The sequence below is a fragment of the Meleagris gallopavo genome, chromosome 3 (assembly GCF_905368555.1).
Source record: "Meleagris gallopavo chromosome 3, MGAL_WU_HG_1.1, whole genome shotgun sequence".
NCBI classification, from domain to species: domain Eukaryota; kingdom Metazoa; phylum Chordata; class Aves; order Galliformes; family Phasianidae; genus Meleagris; species Meleagris gallopavo.
The window spans coordinates 30,260,796-30,277,254 of NC_139406.1; the positions used below are offsets into that span (position 1 = coordinate 30,260,796).

General features: G+C 40.8%; 1 protein-coding gene across 4 annotated transcripts in view; it reads right to left on the bottom strand.

The window, feature by feature from the left end:
- TMEM245 (transmembrane protein 245) overlaps positions 1 to 16,459 on the bottom strand; it is an 83,987-nt gene that overhangs the window by 14,946 nt on the left and 52,582 nt on the right. The window contains exon 15 of one of the 4 annotated variants that reach the window (XR_014882369.1): positions 12,750 to 13,057. The exons of 2 other annotated variants lie outside the window; for them this stretch is intronic. Coding sequence is in view for 1 of the 2 variants with exons in the window: in XM_085220532.1 (XP_085076658.1) it covers positions 12,994 to 13,057 (64 nt within the window). In the remaining variant the exon portion in view is untranslated. Of the gene's footprint in view, positions 1 to 7,008; positions 13,058 to 16,459 lie in introns of those variants that run through there. One more of the 4 variants, XM_085220532.1, reaches the window with a different exon arrangement.

Genomic DNA, 16,459 nt, shown 5'->3' on the forward strand with positions numbered 1-16,459 from the left:
TCCTTGCTATCCAACCATCAAGTAGAATCTTCTATTTTAGCCATCAGCAAGAATTCCAAGACTCCCAGTTTTGGTATCTTTGGGCTTTATTCTCATTATTAGCTCCAGGAACAGTGCATAATTTTTTGCAGCTCTTTCCCATCTAAAAGCACACATAGATTCCCAAATGAATGTTGAACCGAATTACCTTGTTTAAAATTCATCCACTGGAATTTAGGAGTGCATTATAAGCCCTACAAATCCACGCGGTCTTAAATGTGAGATTCTCTTGATAGACTAACAAGAAACAGCTGCTGTCAGGCATCTTCCCAGCAAAAAAAAAAAAATGGTGGGAAAAGAAAAAGAAAGCCTTAAGCAATTACTTGAAATAACAGACCCAATACTTGAAGATGGTAGAGAACAAGTGCTTAAGCATTTGCGAGGCCTCAGTGAAGACAGCCAGAATAGTTCAGTTTGAAAAAGCTTCAATAACATTACAATGGGAAGTTACACACCTGTACACACATATAATCTGCATGTTTTGACTAGTGAAATACTTCTTCACATTTTAGTCATATACAAAGCAAGCTTCTGGTATAATAAGAACTATCAAGGAGGAGAGAAGGATCTCGAAACCCAAAACCACAGAAAGAATGCTCAATGTGAATTTGCACTAAAAACTCACACTTCAGCTGCTCAAAAGTCTGATTTTTCTGTGTTTCCTGTGACATTTATCCTCCTTCAGAGGCTATCAAAAAATGGCTGGATTTTAAGAGCTCAGAAGATGAACAGTTTCGATGGAGCTTTTGGCAATGGAAGACGCAAGGTAGCTGGTGAGACCACGTGCGAGCTGAGCTGCACTGATCATGAGACTGCAGCAAAAGCACTTCTCCTGGCTGTAGTAAGGATAGATTTGTTCCCTTATGCTTTTGTCAAGCCAACCTCCACAGCTCTGTTGGTCTCTTAAATCTTAGGTCTGTCTCACAGAAACACCTGCCCACTACAAAGAAGGTTGGTTACGTCACGATTACTGAATCCCCTCATTGGTGATGCAAAAGTGTATTTTTTTAATACAGTATCCCACATTCTTCCAAAAGCAAATCAAGCAACCAAAAAGAAAAAAAAAAAAAAAAGACAAAAAAAACCCCACCAAAACAAAACAACAAAGCCAGAAAAATCTGGATTGTCAGAAGAAAATATTAAATCTAAATATTTAATAGCAGTGATGAGAACTCAGATATCAGCACACTATAATTAAATCCTCAAGTAAATCCTTTTGCTTTCAAACAGGAGCCGTGGCACAAATACATTTCAGTTATTAAATATGCTTTAAGGGCGCCCTTGAAGTATCTCCTTATTTTGCCTGTAAAAACATTTCCTGTAAGGTAGAAGAAACAAGGTCTTAATTTCTATGAGCATGCCTCTAAAATATATTTCACCATACAGGATGCAATGCAAAGGCCTGACAGATATCTGAAATGCCTTGAAAAAATCAGTCACTTTAGGTTTTCTTCCAGAGACCTCAGAAAAAGAGTGAGCAGTCTCTTATTATTCTAATTACAAAGAAATAAATAAACAGGAAAATTATCCCAATGAACAAAAATAAATGCTGTGAATTTAACCATGTCAAGGAACAGCTGCAGAACTATTCAAAACCAATCCAAGACTAAAACTAATTCTGCCATTCCATCCAGGCACTTTTCTGAACTTTTCCATTCAGGCAAGCTTCATTTTTATCTTCAGATGAATTTTATTCAAGTCTAAATTCAAGTTCAGACATTTTTCTGCTGATGTAATCATGCAATTTGTAGGAACATTTTACATTGTAAATCCACAACTCATAGATGCAGCAGCAAAATAACTCAAAATAATGGAAAAGTTAATTCCAGACAACAGCTATGGCTGAATCTGATGTCATTCTGCAACCTTCATTAGTCACTGAAGTTTGTAAACCATTCTGCAAAGTTGGGAGGAGCTGTGGTAATTTATGGACACAGATCACAAATCAAAGTGGACCTGAAAAGGTCACCTTAAAAAAAAAATGCAGTTCAAACAATGAAAAAAAATAGCGTATTTCAGCATCAAAATTAAAAAATAAAAAATGTGCAATAAATGGAATCACCAAGTAGCTCTACGTAAACAGCTAATGATTGCAATAGATCACTAGCAAGTCAATATTACATTAAAGCAAAAATAGGAAACACTGTATGACCTGCATATACACTAGCATTGCCTATGAGATACATCTCCAGTACCAACTTAGCAGTGTCCAGGCATCAGCTGTGAGACTGCTATCCAGACTGATTTACTAACGCTTCAAGAAAAATGCATGGATGCAACCTACAATGAAAAGCAGAAAGAATGATGGGCAGTCCAGAACAGATCTCTGAGCAAAGATACCACCAGAGAGGAAAATCTGAGGAAAGGACAAAAGATACCAAAGACAGCTGCAATGATGAAGTAAATGCTGCTTCTTCCCACCATGGGTTGGACAAGAAGGAGGATATCTGAACTAGAAAAAGAAACGTTTCGGTTAGATGTTGGTTTAAACTTCTTCACATGTAAGTCAAGGCTGTCCACCTCCGAGCTTTTAAGACCAAGTTAGAGTAAGGTGCCAGCTGCTGTGACTTGAGGCACAAATCCACATGTCCCATGTAATATGTCACAGCAGGTCTGCAATGCATGCTTACGGCTGGCAAGAAGTATACATCTCTAAACGGCCGTATAATAGTATGGCATCTCTCCAGTTCCTTGCATCTACCATCAAACAAATAAGCTAAAAGGAGAAGGCATCACAGTGCAGAAGACCTGTGAGGTGCCAGTGGTGAAGTTCAAAGTGAGAGGAGACTGCATTTGATTTCATTCTCCTCTTCTAGTTCTTTATGCCTACGTCCTGCCTCAATTACAGAAAAAGAGTGGATCCAAACCTGTGGCTCAAGGGAACTCCAAAGTCTCTTCAAGACTCACGTTTTTTTACTTCTATCGGGAACACTAAAGAATTGCATTTTGAAGACTCTAGAAGTTCGCATTAATTTGACCTCAGGGTTATGGCAGCTTAAAACACTGAACAGAACGTTTACAAACAGCGTATTTTCGCTATTTTGCATCTGGGATATCCGTGGCACTCGAGTACCAAATACTGAATGAATTTATTATCATCTGTACAAAGAGCAACTTCCTGATGAAACTATGACAGTAAATAAATCTTGGTTCTTAGCACCTTCAGGCATACACATAGATTCCTTTCATACATAAAAATAATTCTACGTTTCAGAAATCAGAAAATCCAATTACAGTTCACATCTCACACAGGTACTGTATTTGGATGAGCCGCTCCAGCTACAAGAGTTGTCATCTGCCAACACCTAATTTATAAGCACTTCAGGCAACTTAGTGTAAGGCACACTTAGACATATGTATTTTTATAGAGTTTTGAAAAGTAGGTAAAACTGGGGAAAAAAAACAAAAATCAGAGGAACATGAGTCACACTTCACATTACTGAGATTATAAATGAATTAACTTCTGTCAAGTTGTCAAATGTTTCTGCATAATTGGCCTAAACTTTTCAGTTGCTCCTATTTCACCGAAAAACTAAGGAATTGCTTTTAAACTTCACAAGGAAAAGTGAGACCTTTCCATTTTACAGGCTTACAGGGGGGCAGGAGTAGAACTTGTCAGAGAATTCTGTCTGTTCATTTTTACTGATTTATTGTAAAAAGTCTACAGTTTCCCCTTTGCTTCTGCTGCAGTTTACATTACATGTATGCTGGCCTCCTAAAATACACAGGTGAATTCAGGTGCACTTCACAGAGCCTACAGGTGAGGTCTGTTCTCCATTAGTTACATGTGAACTGGCTCCTATATGAAGATCTCCAAACTTTTCAAACTTCTGCTGCAATAATCCCAGTTTAAAGGAAACAAGAAGATGAAGGCTCCTGGGATGCAGTGCATGTCTCAAGTCTCAACTCAGAGCATTCACATTTTTGACCTCTGAATTCCCTTAATTTTCTCCATCTTCCCAGAGCACTGGAGGAAAGAAGTACGCATGGGTTGAAATGACGAAAATCAGACTTTCTAAAAAGGTTAGAGAAAGAATTTGGTAACTTCAGAAGACAGCCATGCTAGTTGCTATTATAAGGGACTGAAAGTTGGACAGAAGTGGCATTTGTCTAAGAAAAATGTTTGCAAGAATTAGTTTTTCTCTAAATACCTAACAAAACATATGGCAAGCCATAAAATAGTTTACAGCAATAAGAATACCCCAAGTCAAGAATATTATTAGAAAAAGTCAATTTCATTCCTGAGTGCCAGGACTGAAAGAAGTCTTTTCACAAAATACTCCTAAGCCCATTTTTGTATCTGTTTAAGGGTTCTGCTCTCTTAGGGAGACAAAAAAACCCTCATTATTTTTCAGCTTCAAATTACACAGGAAAACAAGTGGCAAGATATACTTCAGCTGCGAATAAAGCAGAAGTGGCAGAAAGTGGTTTTTTGACAGAGTTTCATCTCTGGAGCAATATAAATGTGCAAATGATTTTCACAGACGACTCTATGAGATGATTTCAACAATTCTTCTGTTGAAATAATTCGCTCTGTAGGAATGATGCAACATAAAAATAAAAAAGGAGGGGGACTGAATCTAACATAGGGGTTCTAGACATCCCACTAATCAGATAAAGACATACAGTCTTGAACAAAGCACAGGTCCTTCAGCTTAGATCTTGGGCTGCTGGATGGGAAGTATTAAAGGAATTCCTTGTCCTGCTTTGCTTGAGCATGAAGCTTCCGCTTCACCCTTCATCTCAGCCCAGGAATTCTCACAGGTTTATCTTTCCTACTTTCTCTCCACCTCCAGGGAGGGGCTGAGCACACAGCTGTGTGCTACTGAGCCACCTGCTGGGGGTAAACCACAACAATCCTGGTGGCACTGACTTCTGTCTGTACTTCCTCAGTTCCCCTTTTTAATTCCAGCTTTCAGCTTTCTGCGCTGCATATCATACATTCTTGGCAATTTGCTATTGCTCATTTTGTACACTTCTGTCACAACACTATCTACAGCCACACTAATTTCTGAGAGACTCTGCTGCTGTTCCCACTTAAGAATGGTTTTACAAGGTGACTCCCTCCTATCTTCGCAACAGAGAACAATACAGCATCATTCAACAAAAGCCCACAGAAATCTTGTTATCGCTGTGCAATCCTCACCTACTCCTCGCCTACCCCTCACCGACCCCTAGGCCCTCTGAACACTACCAAGTCTTGATGCATGCAAAAAATGGAATTTTGTTTCAGTGGCTTTCGGGGGAGCTTTGAGCAAATTAATCAAAGCTCTTCTCCCACATCCCACCATTTTTTTGGCTTATTTGGAGAAGAGGAGGCTCAGGGGAGACCACATCACTCTGCAGAACTGCCTGAAAGGGGGTTGTAGAGAGGTGAGTGTTGGTCTCTTCTCCCAGGTAACAGTCAGGATGAGAGGTAACAGCCTCAGAGTTGTGCCAGGAGAGGTTCAGGTTGGCTATTAGGAACAATTTCTCCTCAGAAAGCATGGTGAGGCAGTGCACAGGCTGCCCAGGAAGGTGGTGGAGTCACCATCCCTGGAGGTGTTCGAGAACCGTTGGATGTGGCACTGAGGGACAGGGTAGGGATGGATTGGTGGCTGGATGAGATGAACTTAAGAGGTATTTTCCAACTTTAACGATTCTATCTGCCAGAGTTTTCTCCATTTAGCTAGAACTTCAGTTTTTTCCAAGTACTTTCTCACTTCCATCTAATTAGGTGCTTACCTGCCCAGGCTTCCTTTAACCTTATTCAAGCCTTTCTTAGCAGTTAGCACTCGCTGGCACTGCACACTGATTACTCACCTCACAACTTGGAAGAATTTAATCATTTTAGACACCTCTTTTAGCTTCAAAAGTTTAATGCATGAGAGAAATGGCTAACTGGACTCAGTATAAAAAGATCAAGATCAGCTCCAGTCCTATATTAAGACACTTCCTTCTAGTCTGCTCTGATTATTACGTTACAAACTTCTGAATCAGAAGCATCAAAGCAAGTATTCTGATTGCTTATGTAGAGAATAAATAATAGATTAACCCAGCAATTCAACCTAAAATGACAATAAAGCAGAAAGGCAAAACTTACAATGTTAAATCTTAAAAGCGTCAGGAAATCCTGGTGATTTACAGCAGTCTTAATGCTTTTGTCTTGTATTAGAATAAATTTCTAAGTTAAACAGGAGAAATCTGTCCTAGGTTACAATAATACATACTGCAGCCTTAAATACAAAGATAAAGAACTACTGAATATGCGAGCATGGAAACTTGCAGTACGTTATACTAAAAAAATAATTATTATAGTATCACTTCACTCCAAGAAATGCCTAATAAAAGTTTCAACATGCAGGTAATGTGGGGTTTTTTTATTTGCTTGTTTTTCATTTCTGGTGTGGAAAAAAAGCAGTGTGCACGTATAATTGTATAGTTAAAATCTGATTACTTTGTGCAGGACAAAATTAAAGGATTAATATCTAAGATGCTACGCAGTTACAATGTTCTTAAAGGCTGTGTGCAAATGCACAAGTTTAAACACACACACACACACACACACACACAGTAACTGATTCCCTCTGCTTGCTTATAGATATCTTCAGACTTAAATAGACCGGACAGTCACAGAACTACAAGCTATAAAAATACATTAAAATAAATATGTTTGGACCATTCAGAATACACCATCTGGAAAATGGAAGAAGCAAATGTCAGAATGATGACACTGCCCAATACAAAAAAGAAGCTCTTCAATAGCTAGCCAATGTGCCTGAAAATACAGTATTGCTGACTGCCCAGTCTAGAAAAAAGAACTGTTTTATTTCTAATATCAGACTGTACATCTACATCATCTCATGAATTATGCCTACATCACTGGAAAATTTCTACAGATTACGTACGTAATGTGTTCGACCCAGATTCTGTGTGTAAAATAATTTTTTCACAGTTTTGGATGTGTTTTGGAAATAAAACAAGTAACAGTTAAGCAGGAGCAAAACAATTCCTTTATTTTTTTCCTTTGTGTTTTTCCTTGAATAATTATTTAAAATCGTGTGTATGTAAAATGTAACAAACAGACAGCTGTACTTGATGAGAACAAGTATTTGGAACATATAAAAAGGAAATACAAGAAAAGACTTGTAATTTATTTTTATTTCTTGCTTATAGGACAATAATTAAGAGTATTCAAAATTGTGGTATGAGTGAGTCAAAACTCTCAGCAGATAAAAACTGCTATCTATCCTAGTAGGATAATCAGATTACAATTACTGTCAGCTTGGTTCTACAAACATACAGAAACAGAACAGCATCTCTTCTGGATTTAAAGATAATACCACTTTTTTTTTTTTTTTTTTCCCCAAGTAACTTAATTGAAGGTTTCCTTTCCTCCATCAATTTTTTGAGAAATCTGTTACTCACACAGATTTAGATGAGGAAATTACTTAATTAAAGCAGAATCATTTTTAGATCTATTCTCATCCCCTGACACCCACCGTTAAGTAGAGCTTATTTCAGTAAGATCCTTTTAATGACAAAACAGATTTTTGCAAGAGATACTCCTGTTACTAAGAAACACAGAACGCATGCAGAAATTCAGTCAAAACATAATCAGTTAACAGTTGGCTTTGAAAAATTACTCTGAAAGACATTATTAATGTTGCAGTAAAATAAACACATTTTAGCTTTACTAAGCATTAGCATAACATGCTGGAAGATTATTGTTTTCTGTGGGAATTGTATCACCATTTCATTTTCTTCATCATTACTGCCTTGATAAATAAGCCAGGTACTTTTAAACAGTTACTTTTTTTTTTTTTTCTCCTCGCTTCTGATCACTCTAGATGTTAAGAAATAGAGTCTTAATGGTTTTAAGCTTCTATTTCAGCTATCCGGGTACACAGGTTATCTTCATATCAGCTCTTCCTTCGGCTTTTTTGGTAAATTTCAATTAAGAACACGATTACTTCCAGACTGAAATACTTCCTTTTTTAGAAATGCCTGAGATTTTACGAGAATTTACGTAGTCCATGAGAAATCTGATCAAATTTGAAGCGTACATGACAAATGAAGAAAATGAAGCAAATAATGATAACCCTTCTCAAATTGAAAACAGTGTTCATCTTCCTAGTAGTACAAACCAAAATTCTACAAACAAGTATTTCAAGACATCACTCAAAACACTGATCTGGGTTTTAGATCATTTTACAATGTAATTTAGGCCCCACCAAAATTGAAAGCTGCAGTAACTTTAAGCCACAGCCATACCCGTGTGCATGCACTCATGTGAAAGTATCGCACACACTAAATTGCACTGAGGCCGTGACAACATGCAACTTAGTAATGTGCAATATCTCCACCAGAGCAAGCAGAATGGGAGCTTCAGGGAAGAAGGGTATGGTGCATTCAGGAAGAGAACGACATGCTGCTCAGGGAAAGGAAAATGGTTCAGGCAAAGGTGTGCATGCTACTACTTAGGAGACCTGTGAATTGGAGAGTTACTACTTCATCCATTCAGAAAAAAAAAAGTCCAGACAGAAGTACCACCTCCTTTCAGGGTTGAAGTCTGAAGGACATAATTTTCCTGCTTACTTGGGAGGTGGGTGACTTACAAACTAAATTTTACAGAAGCTTTTTGAGGAAAGTAAATCTCACAATCTGTTATGTGCAGGTTATTTCCTCTAAGCCTCAACACAATTCACTGTCAAACATTGCAAACAAAAATATCTAAATCCAATAAACCGGTCTTATTGGGTCTCACATTTCTAAAGTAAATCATTTTCCTAACTCTGACTGAAAGTGCTGCCAACAGAAACAGTGCACAGCAGCCCAGAGAAGGTCCAGCCCTCCCCTCTCCCTCAGGGCTCAGGACACAAGACATGGCACTTTCATGCTTCAAGGAGATAGGTAGGAGAAGGGGACAGCAAAAAAGGGCTCAGCAGCACCTTTACAGACTGCTGGAAGACCTTGCACAGACCAGCTGTGCCTCTCTTTCCTGCCTGTGGATCATCTGGGTGCTTCATCCCCCTTTAGCTTCTGTCAAAGAGCTGCAACACTTGCAGGGAGCTGGGTCAGTGGCAGCAGGGTAATGGCAGACACTCCAGAAACACTGTTGCTACCATCTTGTGGTACATGCATCCCAAACATGGGCTGAGAAGGGGGATCAGGATAGAGCACAGGAGCAGAGGTGGAAGGCTGTCCCTGTGCCTGATGGGCAGCCTTCTTCTGTGGCAAGCCAAATAGCACTAAGGAGCCATCCTGGGAAAAGGGCCCTCAGCCTCTCCAACCATCTTTCTCCTCACACAAAGGGCATCCTTCAGGCCACCATCACCACTCCCTCCATCACAGTGGACATCACAGAGTCTTCCTAATGTCACAGTAGTCACCACCATCCCACCCTTTGTTCTTGATCCTATAAAAACCCTGTGTCTGTCCCACCACTTGCTGAGCTTCCAGGCCACTGACAACTGCCAGTGATGAAAGGAACGAAAAGGACTTGGAGCAGCAACTCCCCACTTTTATATGGGAACGAAGAGAAGTGGTTGCTGGAACGAAAGAGATGGAGGAGGCCCACAGTGGAGGAAGAGGACGAAGAGCACATATGGCCTTCAATAAATGACCAGTGTTGTGACCACTGCTATGGAGTCCATGGAGATGTATCCACCTCCAAATGAAGAACCAATGGAGGTAGATTGAGCTCCAGACAAAAAAAGCCATAGAGGTGAATCCACCTCCAAAACAGCTGACATGACACAATACCAGCATGCCAAGGCTCCCCTTGATGTGCTCACAGCAGCATCATTAAAAGGTTCAGGTGCCCACCACTATATCATCTGTGTGCAGTCTCCAGACAAATTAGCTAGGCCATCCATTAACATCTGCAGGCCTGCCTGCAGGATAGCTTCTTTCCCCATCCCTGTCTCTCGTGAAGAGGCAGCATCTCTTCTGCATGGATTCCCAAGAAGGCAGACAGATGGGAATCTGGCTTCCTTTTGGCAGCTCTAACAGTGACAGGAGGCCTCCCTCACACGCCACTACGGGCCTTGGGTCCTGGAGACAGGGGTGCCTCAGCCTGAAGATAAGAAGGCTACCCAGTGGATGCCTGAAGTTGAAGACAGGACACAAAGGCAGTCCTTGCACCCAAGGAGAAGCCTTTGTCCCTGGCAAGCAAAATGGGATAGAGAAACCATCCCCAGGAAAGGGGATAATAAACCTCTATGAAGGTTTATTAATCTCCAGATGAAGAACCAATGGAAGCGGATTGAGCTCCAGACAAAAAAGCAATAGAGGTGAATCCATGTCCAAAACAGCTGACATGACACAATACCAGCATGTCAGGGTTCCCTTTGGTGTACTCACAGCAACATCACTGAAAGATTTAGCTGTCCACCACTATATCATCTGGGTGTAGCCTCCAGACAAACTAGCTGGGCTATCCATTAACAACTTGCAGGCCTGCCTGCAGGATAGCTTCTTTCCCCATCCCTGTCTCTCGTGAAGAGGCAGCATCTCTTCTGCATGGATTCCCAAGAAGGCAGACAAATACGAACTTGGGCACTCAGACTTTCTAACCCTCTTCCTCTTTCCACACAAAGGGCATCTTTCAATCTGCAAAACACCTCTCCCAACAGTTATGTCTTGCCATGCAGAGGGGTCTGTGGGAACGTACCAAAAAAACTGTTCAGGGCAGCGGCTGTGGAGCAGGGGGAGCTGCTTGGAGCAGCTGCTGCAGAGCAAGATAAGCAGTATCAAGGACACCTTTTGAAGAACAAAGAACATCTCCTGGCTCTGACTGGATACGTTTCTGTGTGAACAACTGAAGAGTGTTTTTTCAGAATGCTCTGCTAACACATATAAATGGAGTAGTGCTTAACAATAAAGTAGACTAATGGCCTTTAACCACAATGGTGTGCTGTTATGTCTCTAGCGCGTCCTGAGAGTCCAGAGACTTCCCCACAGGGGTCACTGTCACAATGACCTCCACCAAACAACTTCTGTTTTGGGCTCTTATCACCTTCATCCCTACAGCTGGTCCAACATTCATGAGCTTCCAGGCCCCTGGCAATAGCTAATGATGGTTGAAACCAAGAGGACTTGGAGTAGTGGCTGCCTACTTTTATGTGGGAACAAGGAACCAAAGAGTTTGAAGAGGACTGTGTGGAGGAAGAAGATGAAGAAGAGAGTCACAGAATCTCAGAATCACCAAGGTTAGAAAAGACCTTCAAGATCATACAGTCCAACCATTCACCTATCACCAACAGTACCCACTAAACCATGTCCCTCAACACAAATTCTAAACATTCTTTGAACACCTCCAGGGTCGATGACTCCACCACCTCCCTGGGCAGCCCATTCCAGTGCTTGACCACTTTTTCCAGAAAGGTAGTATTTCCTAACATCAAGCCTAAATCTCCCCTGGCGCAAATCTGAGGCCTTCAAACAACAGCCAGCTCTATGACCACTGCTGCAAAGTCTATGGAGGTTTATTAATCTCCAGATGAAGAACCAATGGAAGCGGATTGAGCTCCAGACAAAAAAGCAATAGAGGTGAATCCATGTCCAAAACAGCTGACATGACACAATACCAGCATGCCAGGGTTCCCTTTGGTGTACTCACAGCAACATCACTGAAAGATTTAGGTGTCCACCACTATATCATCTGGGTGTAGCCTCCAGACAAACTAGCTGGGCTATCCATTAACATCTGCAGGCCTGCCTGCAGGATAGCTTCTTTCCCCATCCCTGTCTCTCGTGAAGAGGCAGCATCTCTTCTGCATGGATTCCCAAGAAGGCAGACAGATGGGAATCTGGCTTCCTTTTGGCAGCTCTAACAGTGACAGGAGGCCTCCCTCACATGCCACTACGGGCCTTGGGTCCTGGAGACAGGGGTGTCTCAGCCTGAAGATAAGAAGGCTACCCAGTGGATGCCTGAAGTTGAAGACAGGACACAAAGGCAGTCCTTGCGCCAAGGAGAAGCCTTTGTCCCTGGCAAGCAAAATGGGATAGAGAAACCATCCCCAGGAAAGGGGATAATAAACCTCTATGGAGGTTTATTAATCTCCAGATGAAGAACCAATGGAAGCGGATTGAGCTCCCGACAAAAAAGCAATAGAGGTGAATCCATGTCCAAAACAGCTGACATGACACAATACCAGCATGCCAGGGTTCCCTTTGATGTACTCACAGCAACATCACTGAAAGATTTAGATGTCCATCACTATATCATCTGTGTGTAGCCTCCAGACAAACTAGCTGGGCTATCCATTAACAACTTGCAGGCTTGCCTGCAGGATAGCCTCTTTTCCCATCCCTATCCCTCATGAAGAGGTAGCATCTCTTCTGCATGGATTCCCAAGAAAGCAGACAAATATGAACTTGGCCTCCTTTCAGCAGCTGAGTTTGAGAGATAGAAGGGCCCCACACAAGGTCACTATAGGCCTTGGGTCCTGGAGACAGGGGTGTCTCAGCCTGAGGATTACAAGGCTACTCAGTGGGTGCTTGAAGACAAGGTCACACTCTCTGCGCAGGCACAGAAAGAACAGCAGCAGATCAATGAAAAAAGAGAGAACTGTTCCTCCGGAGAAGCAGCATTCCTCTGGACTTCAAGTCAGGTAGGAAGGACTGCTAGAGTGCAGCATTAAGGCCTGTTCAAGACGATTCATTAGGAGTTCTTTCCAAAACCAGCTAATAGCGAACAGAACAGAAAATACACTCTCCTCTCTTACTTGATACTTTCATAACTGCACCTGGACTCCTGCATCTCCTTTTGGTCTCCTCAGTACACGAAACATATTGATGCATGTGATGTGAGGACCTTCCAGATGGTGAAAGGCTGGGGTACGTGGCATACAGGGCATGCTGAAGGAATGCTTTCGGTCAGTGTGAAGATGATGAGGCTTAGGAGAGGACCTGATTGCTGACTAAAGCTGACTACTGGAAGCATGCAGAGAAGATGAAACTCGAGTCTTCTCAGAGGTGGCGTAAGGACGAGCGGCACCAGGCCCATGCTGGTATGGCAGATGAAGATTCCCAGCTAAATAAAAGGAAAAAAATGTAACCATGAGGTTGCTCAAACACACAACTGGTGTCCAGAGAGGATGTAGAGAATCTGTCCTTGAAGGTGTTCCAACCGGACTGAACAAGTCCTCAAGCAATCTGATTTGACTGAGGTTGCTTTGAGCAGGAGCCTGGACTGGAGACTTCTAAGAGTCTCTGCAACAATGTTCTGCATTTTATCTCACAGACTTTCTCTATCTTCACAACTTTTGCAAAAGTCTTAGAGATGCATCTTTTTGTCCTTCTATCACTTCCACTATTCAAACAGGAATTTAGTGCTTGAGGAATTGTGACAGAAACAGTCAGATTCATCATCTGGCTCAAAATAGGCAGGAAAGCTGTTCTTATCACACAGTCACAGTCTGTGTGAACAGACAATTATTACTGTTTTTGCAAATTCATCACCAAAGGAATTAGAAAAGTAGTTCTAAAATCTACAAGTTCTTAATTAAGATGAAATTGCAACGCAACTCTGAAGAGACAAATTGCCATGGAAAAGATCTTGGTTTGATCAGGTGCTTGTTGTTAGGTAACAACTCAAAGCTCAGTGATGCCTCAAGCTACAGAAATTATTTCCTGATCGCCCAGCTATTCCCTAACCTTAGATTGGAGACAGATAGGAAAGGACACAAAAGCAACAGAATTTCTAGGAGTATCCCAGCTCCCCCACAGTGGTCTAGTTACATGCACTTCTAGCTCTGTGCGTGCTATGTCCTGTTGGATAGCGTTGGAGCTGAAGAGTTGATGACTTTTGACTAAAAATATAGGAAGATCAGATCAAACACACAAGTATTTTGAGACTGTATTCACATTTGTGTAATGTTATCAGAGCCTAATGAAGAAAGCAACTACAAAGGTTTCAAGTTTGGTAATTCATAATACAAATGCAGCCTCTTGTTCCCAACCTACCACCAAGCATTACATACACGTCTGTATGCCTTTTCTACATGAGTTGAATAAGCCATTAAGATCCCACACCTCTACCAACAACTAATCTTAAAAACTAAGAAAGGATAGCTGCTACATTCTAACAAAAGAAAAGACCTCCAGTGGCAACTGTTTTTCACGTGGCAAATAAATCAGTCCTGCAAAAAGGACTTGAGAGTTTTGGAGAACGAATCTGGCTCTGTAATTTTAAATTCTGCATGCAATCAACACAGAAAATCGCTGGGTACAACCTTCATCCACATACTGAAAATAACATTAAGTATTGAGTATAATACTAGCTAATCCAGAAGAATTATGAAAAATAATTTGGTAAAACTAAGCAAAAAAGATGAAAAACAAAAATTCTCAGAAGCTCTTTAAATAATTCATATATGGTATCAAGCACAGCCCACTCCAAATGAAAAAATATGAGAGACTGATTCAAGCTATGTTAATGAATGCACAGACTTAGCACTCTCTCAGTTTTTTAAAAATAAAAATATACAAAAAGTAGTTTCATAACCCTCATTCTGCAGACCTTACCTCCCATCACATCATCAATTACTGATGTACACTCTTCCCTGCTCTTTTTCTTTCTGCTTCTCTAACATCTTTTTTTTCTTTCCACCAATTCTTAGCACTGACAAATATCTTTGGTCATCTGTGTAACAGACCCATAACCTTAAATCCCCTTTAATACAATCTTTTTTGCAGAATACCCTTGCCTAGGGAAGTTACAATCTATTTTTTGACACTGTTCCCATCCACCCAGGGACGCAGTAAAAAGAACAATTTGTGAGACAAGGAAGTTTCAGCTTATAAATCTGCCAACACCTTTCAGAAAAACAGAGATGTTAACCACATGATCAATGAAAACTCAACAGCAGTTTCTCAAGAGAATGGCTAATAATTTTTTGGCAGAATTGTTATTTGTTTTTTTCCATGGAGGTCTCTCCAAAAGTAATGCCTCCTATTTATTTCCATGGAAACTATGATAAAGTGCACAGCAACAGTATTTGCTAGAGCAAATTCTCAGCTACAAAACACTATTTTTCAACACAGTCACCAGTGCATTTTTGCGAGTGACGAACAAAAGCCTGCATACCATGCTCATAAAAATCTGCACGGCCATCTGGAATACAGCTTGTCTTTCCTGTCACTGTCACCACTGCTGAAACACTCCACTCACCATCTCACTATGCTCATGTTCACTTTATGGTTTTCATCAACGTCCAGCAAGCGTTGATGAATGTCAATGGGCACAATTTTTTCTACATGGAGGAATTCAGTGACACACCTTTGCTTCATATACACTTCCATGTCAGATGCTATTCTGTCAGACTGCCCCTCTGCTGCCATCTGTCACACAGCAACAAAATATAATGGAATATTGGTGGGAATGTTCAACCTCTACTGGCATATCACCAACATCTGCCTTTGACATCGTGGGCCAACATCATAAAATAGGAGGCATTGCTTTCGGAGCAGTCCTCATACCTACGCTGCTCCTTCATTTCAAACTGCCACAGCACTATCACTGTTCAGCATCTTACATGATCCAACCTTCTAATTGCACAGCATACCTGGAAATAGCTTAATTTCAGTAACAAAAAACAACATTCATTTGTGTGGTACATAAAATCATAGTATTGCTCAGATTGGAAAAGGCCTTAAAGATCATCTAGTCCAACCACAACCTAACCATACTACACTAACTCTAACAACCCTCCACTAAATCATATCCCTGAGCACCACCTCCAAACGGTTTTTAAACACATCTAGGGATGGTGACTCCATCACCTCCCTGGGAGCCTATTCCAGTGCTTAACAACCCTTTCTGTAAAGAAGTTTTCCCTCATATCCAATCTAAACTTACTCTGGCACAACATGAGGCAGTGAGTTTAATACATCAATGGTTTAAAGTCTATTCATGTTTTGTATATATAACACTGTAAGAGATAGCTGTATAGAACTTAAGACAGAGGCTGTTGGCTTTGTCCAGTCTATCAATGTTTTGAAAAATGGAGCTATGATATAATAAATGGATTTACATAAAGTATTTATGCTACTAATGTTAGAATTTCACACTGTTATCAGGTGAAGACTACTGTACCAACTCAAAAATTGCTTTCTTGTAAAACCTCCCTGCAAAATACTAAACACAAAAAATATTTCTTCAGTACTTTGTAGTAATTTAGAATGGTAGTAACGTAAGAAGGATAACTAAGCATGAAACAGTGTGGGTGCACTCCACAGGTACAGCAAAATAGTGTTTCCAGTGAGATAAGGATAATGCTCCCCACTTTTCCACTTTATTGTACTTCAATAGGCACAGTAGAGAAGTCTTGAGGAAATTATGAACTAGGCTCCTATCAGACAAAACTGAACTGGAAAATGCACACCAGGAGCCAATCTAACACAGTCCAGCTGCAAGTGGGTACTTAGTTCTCAA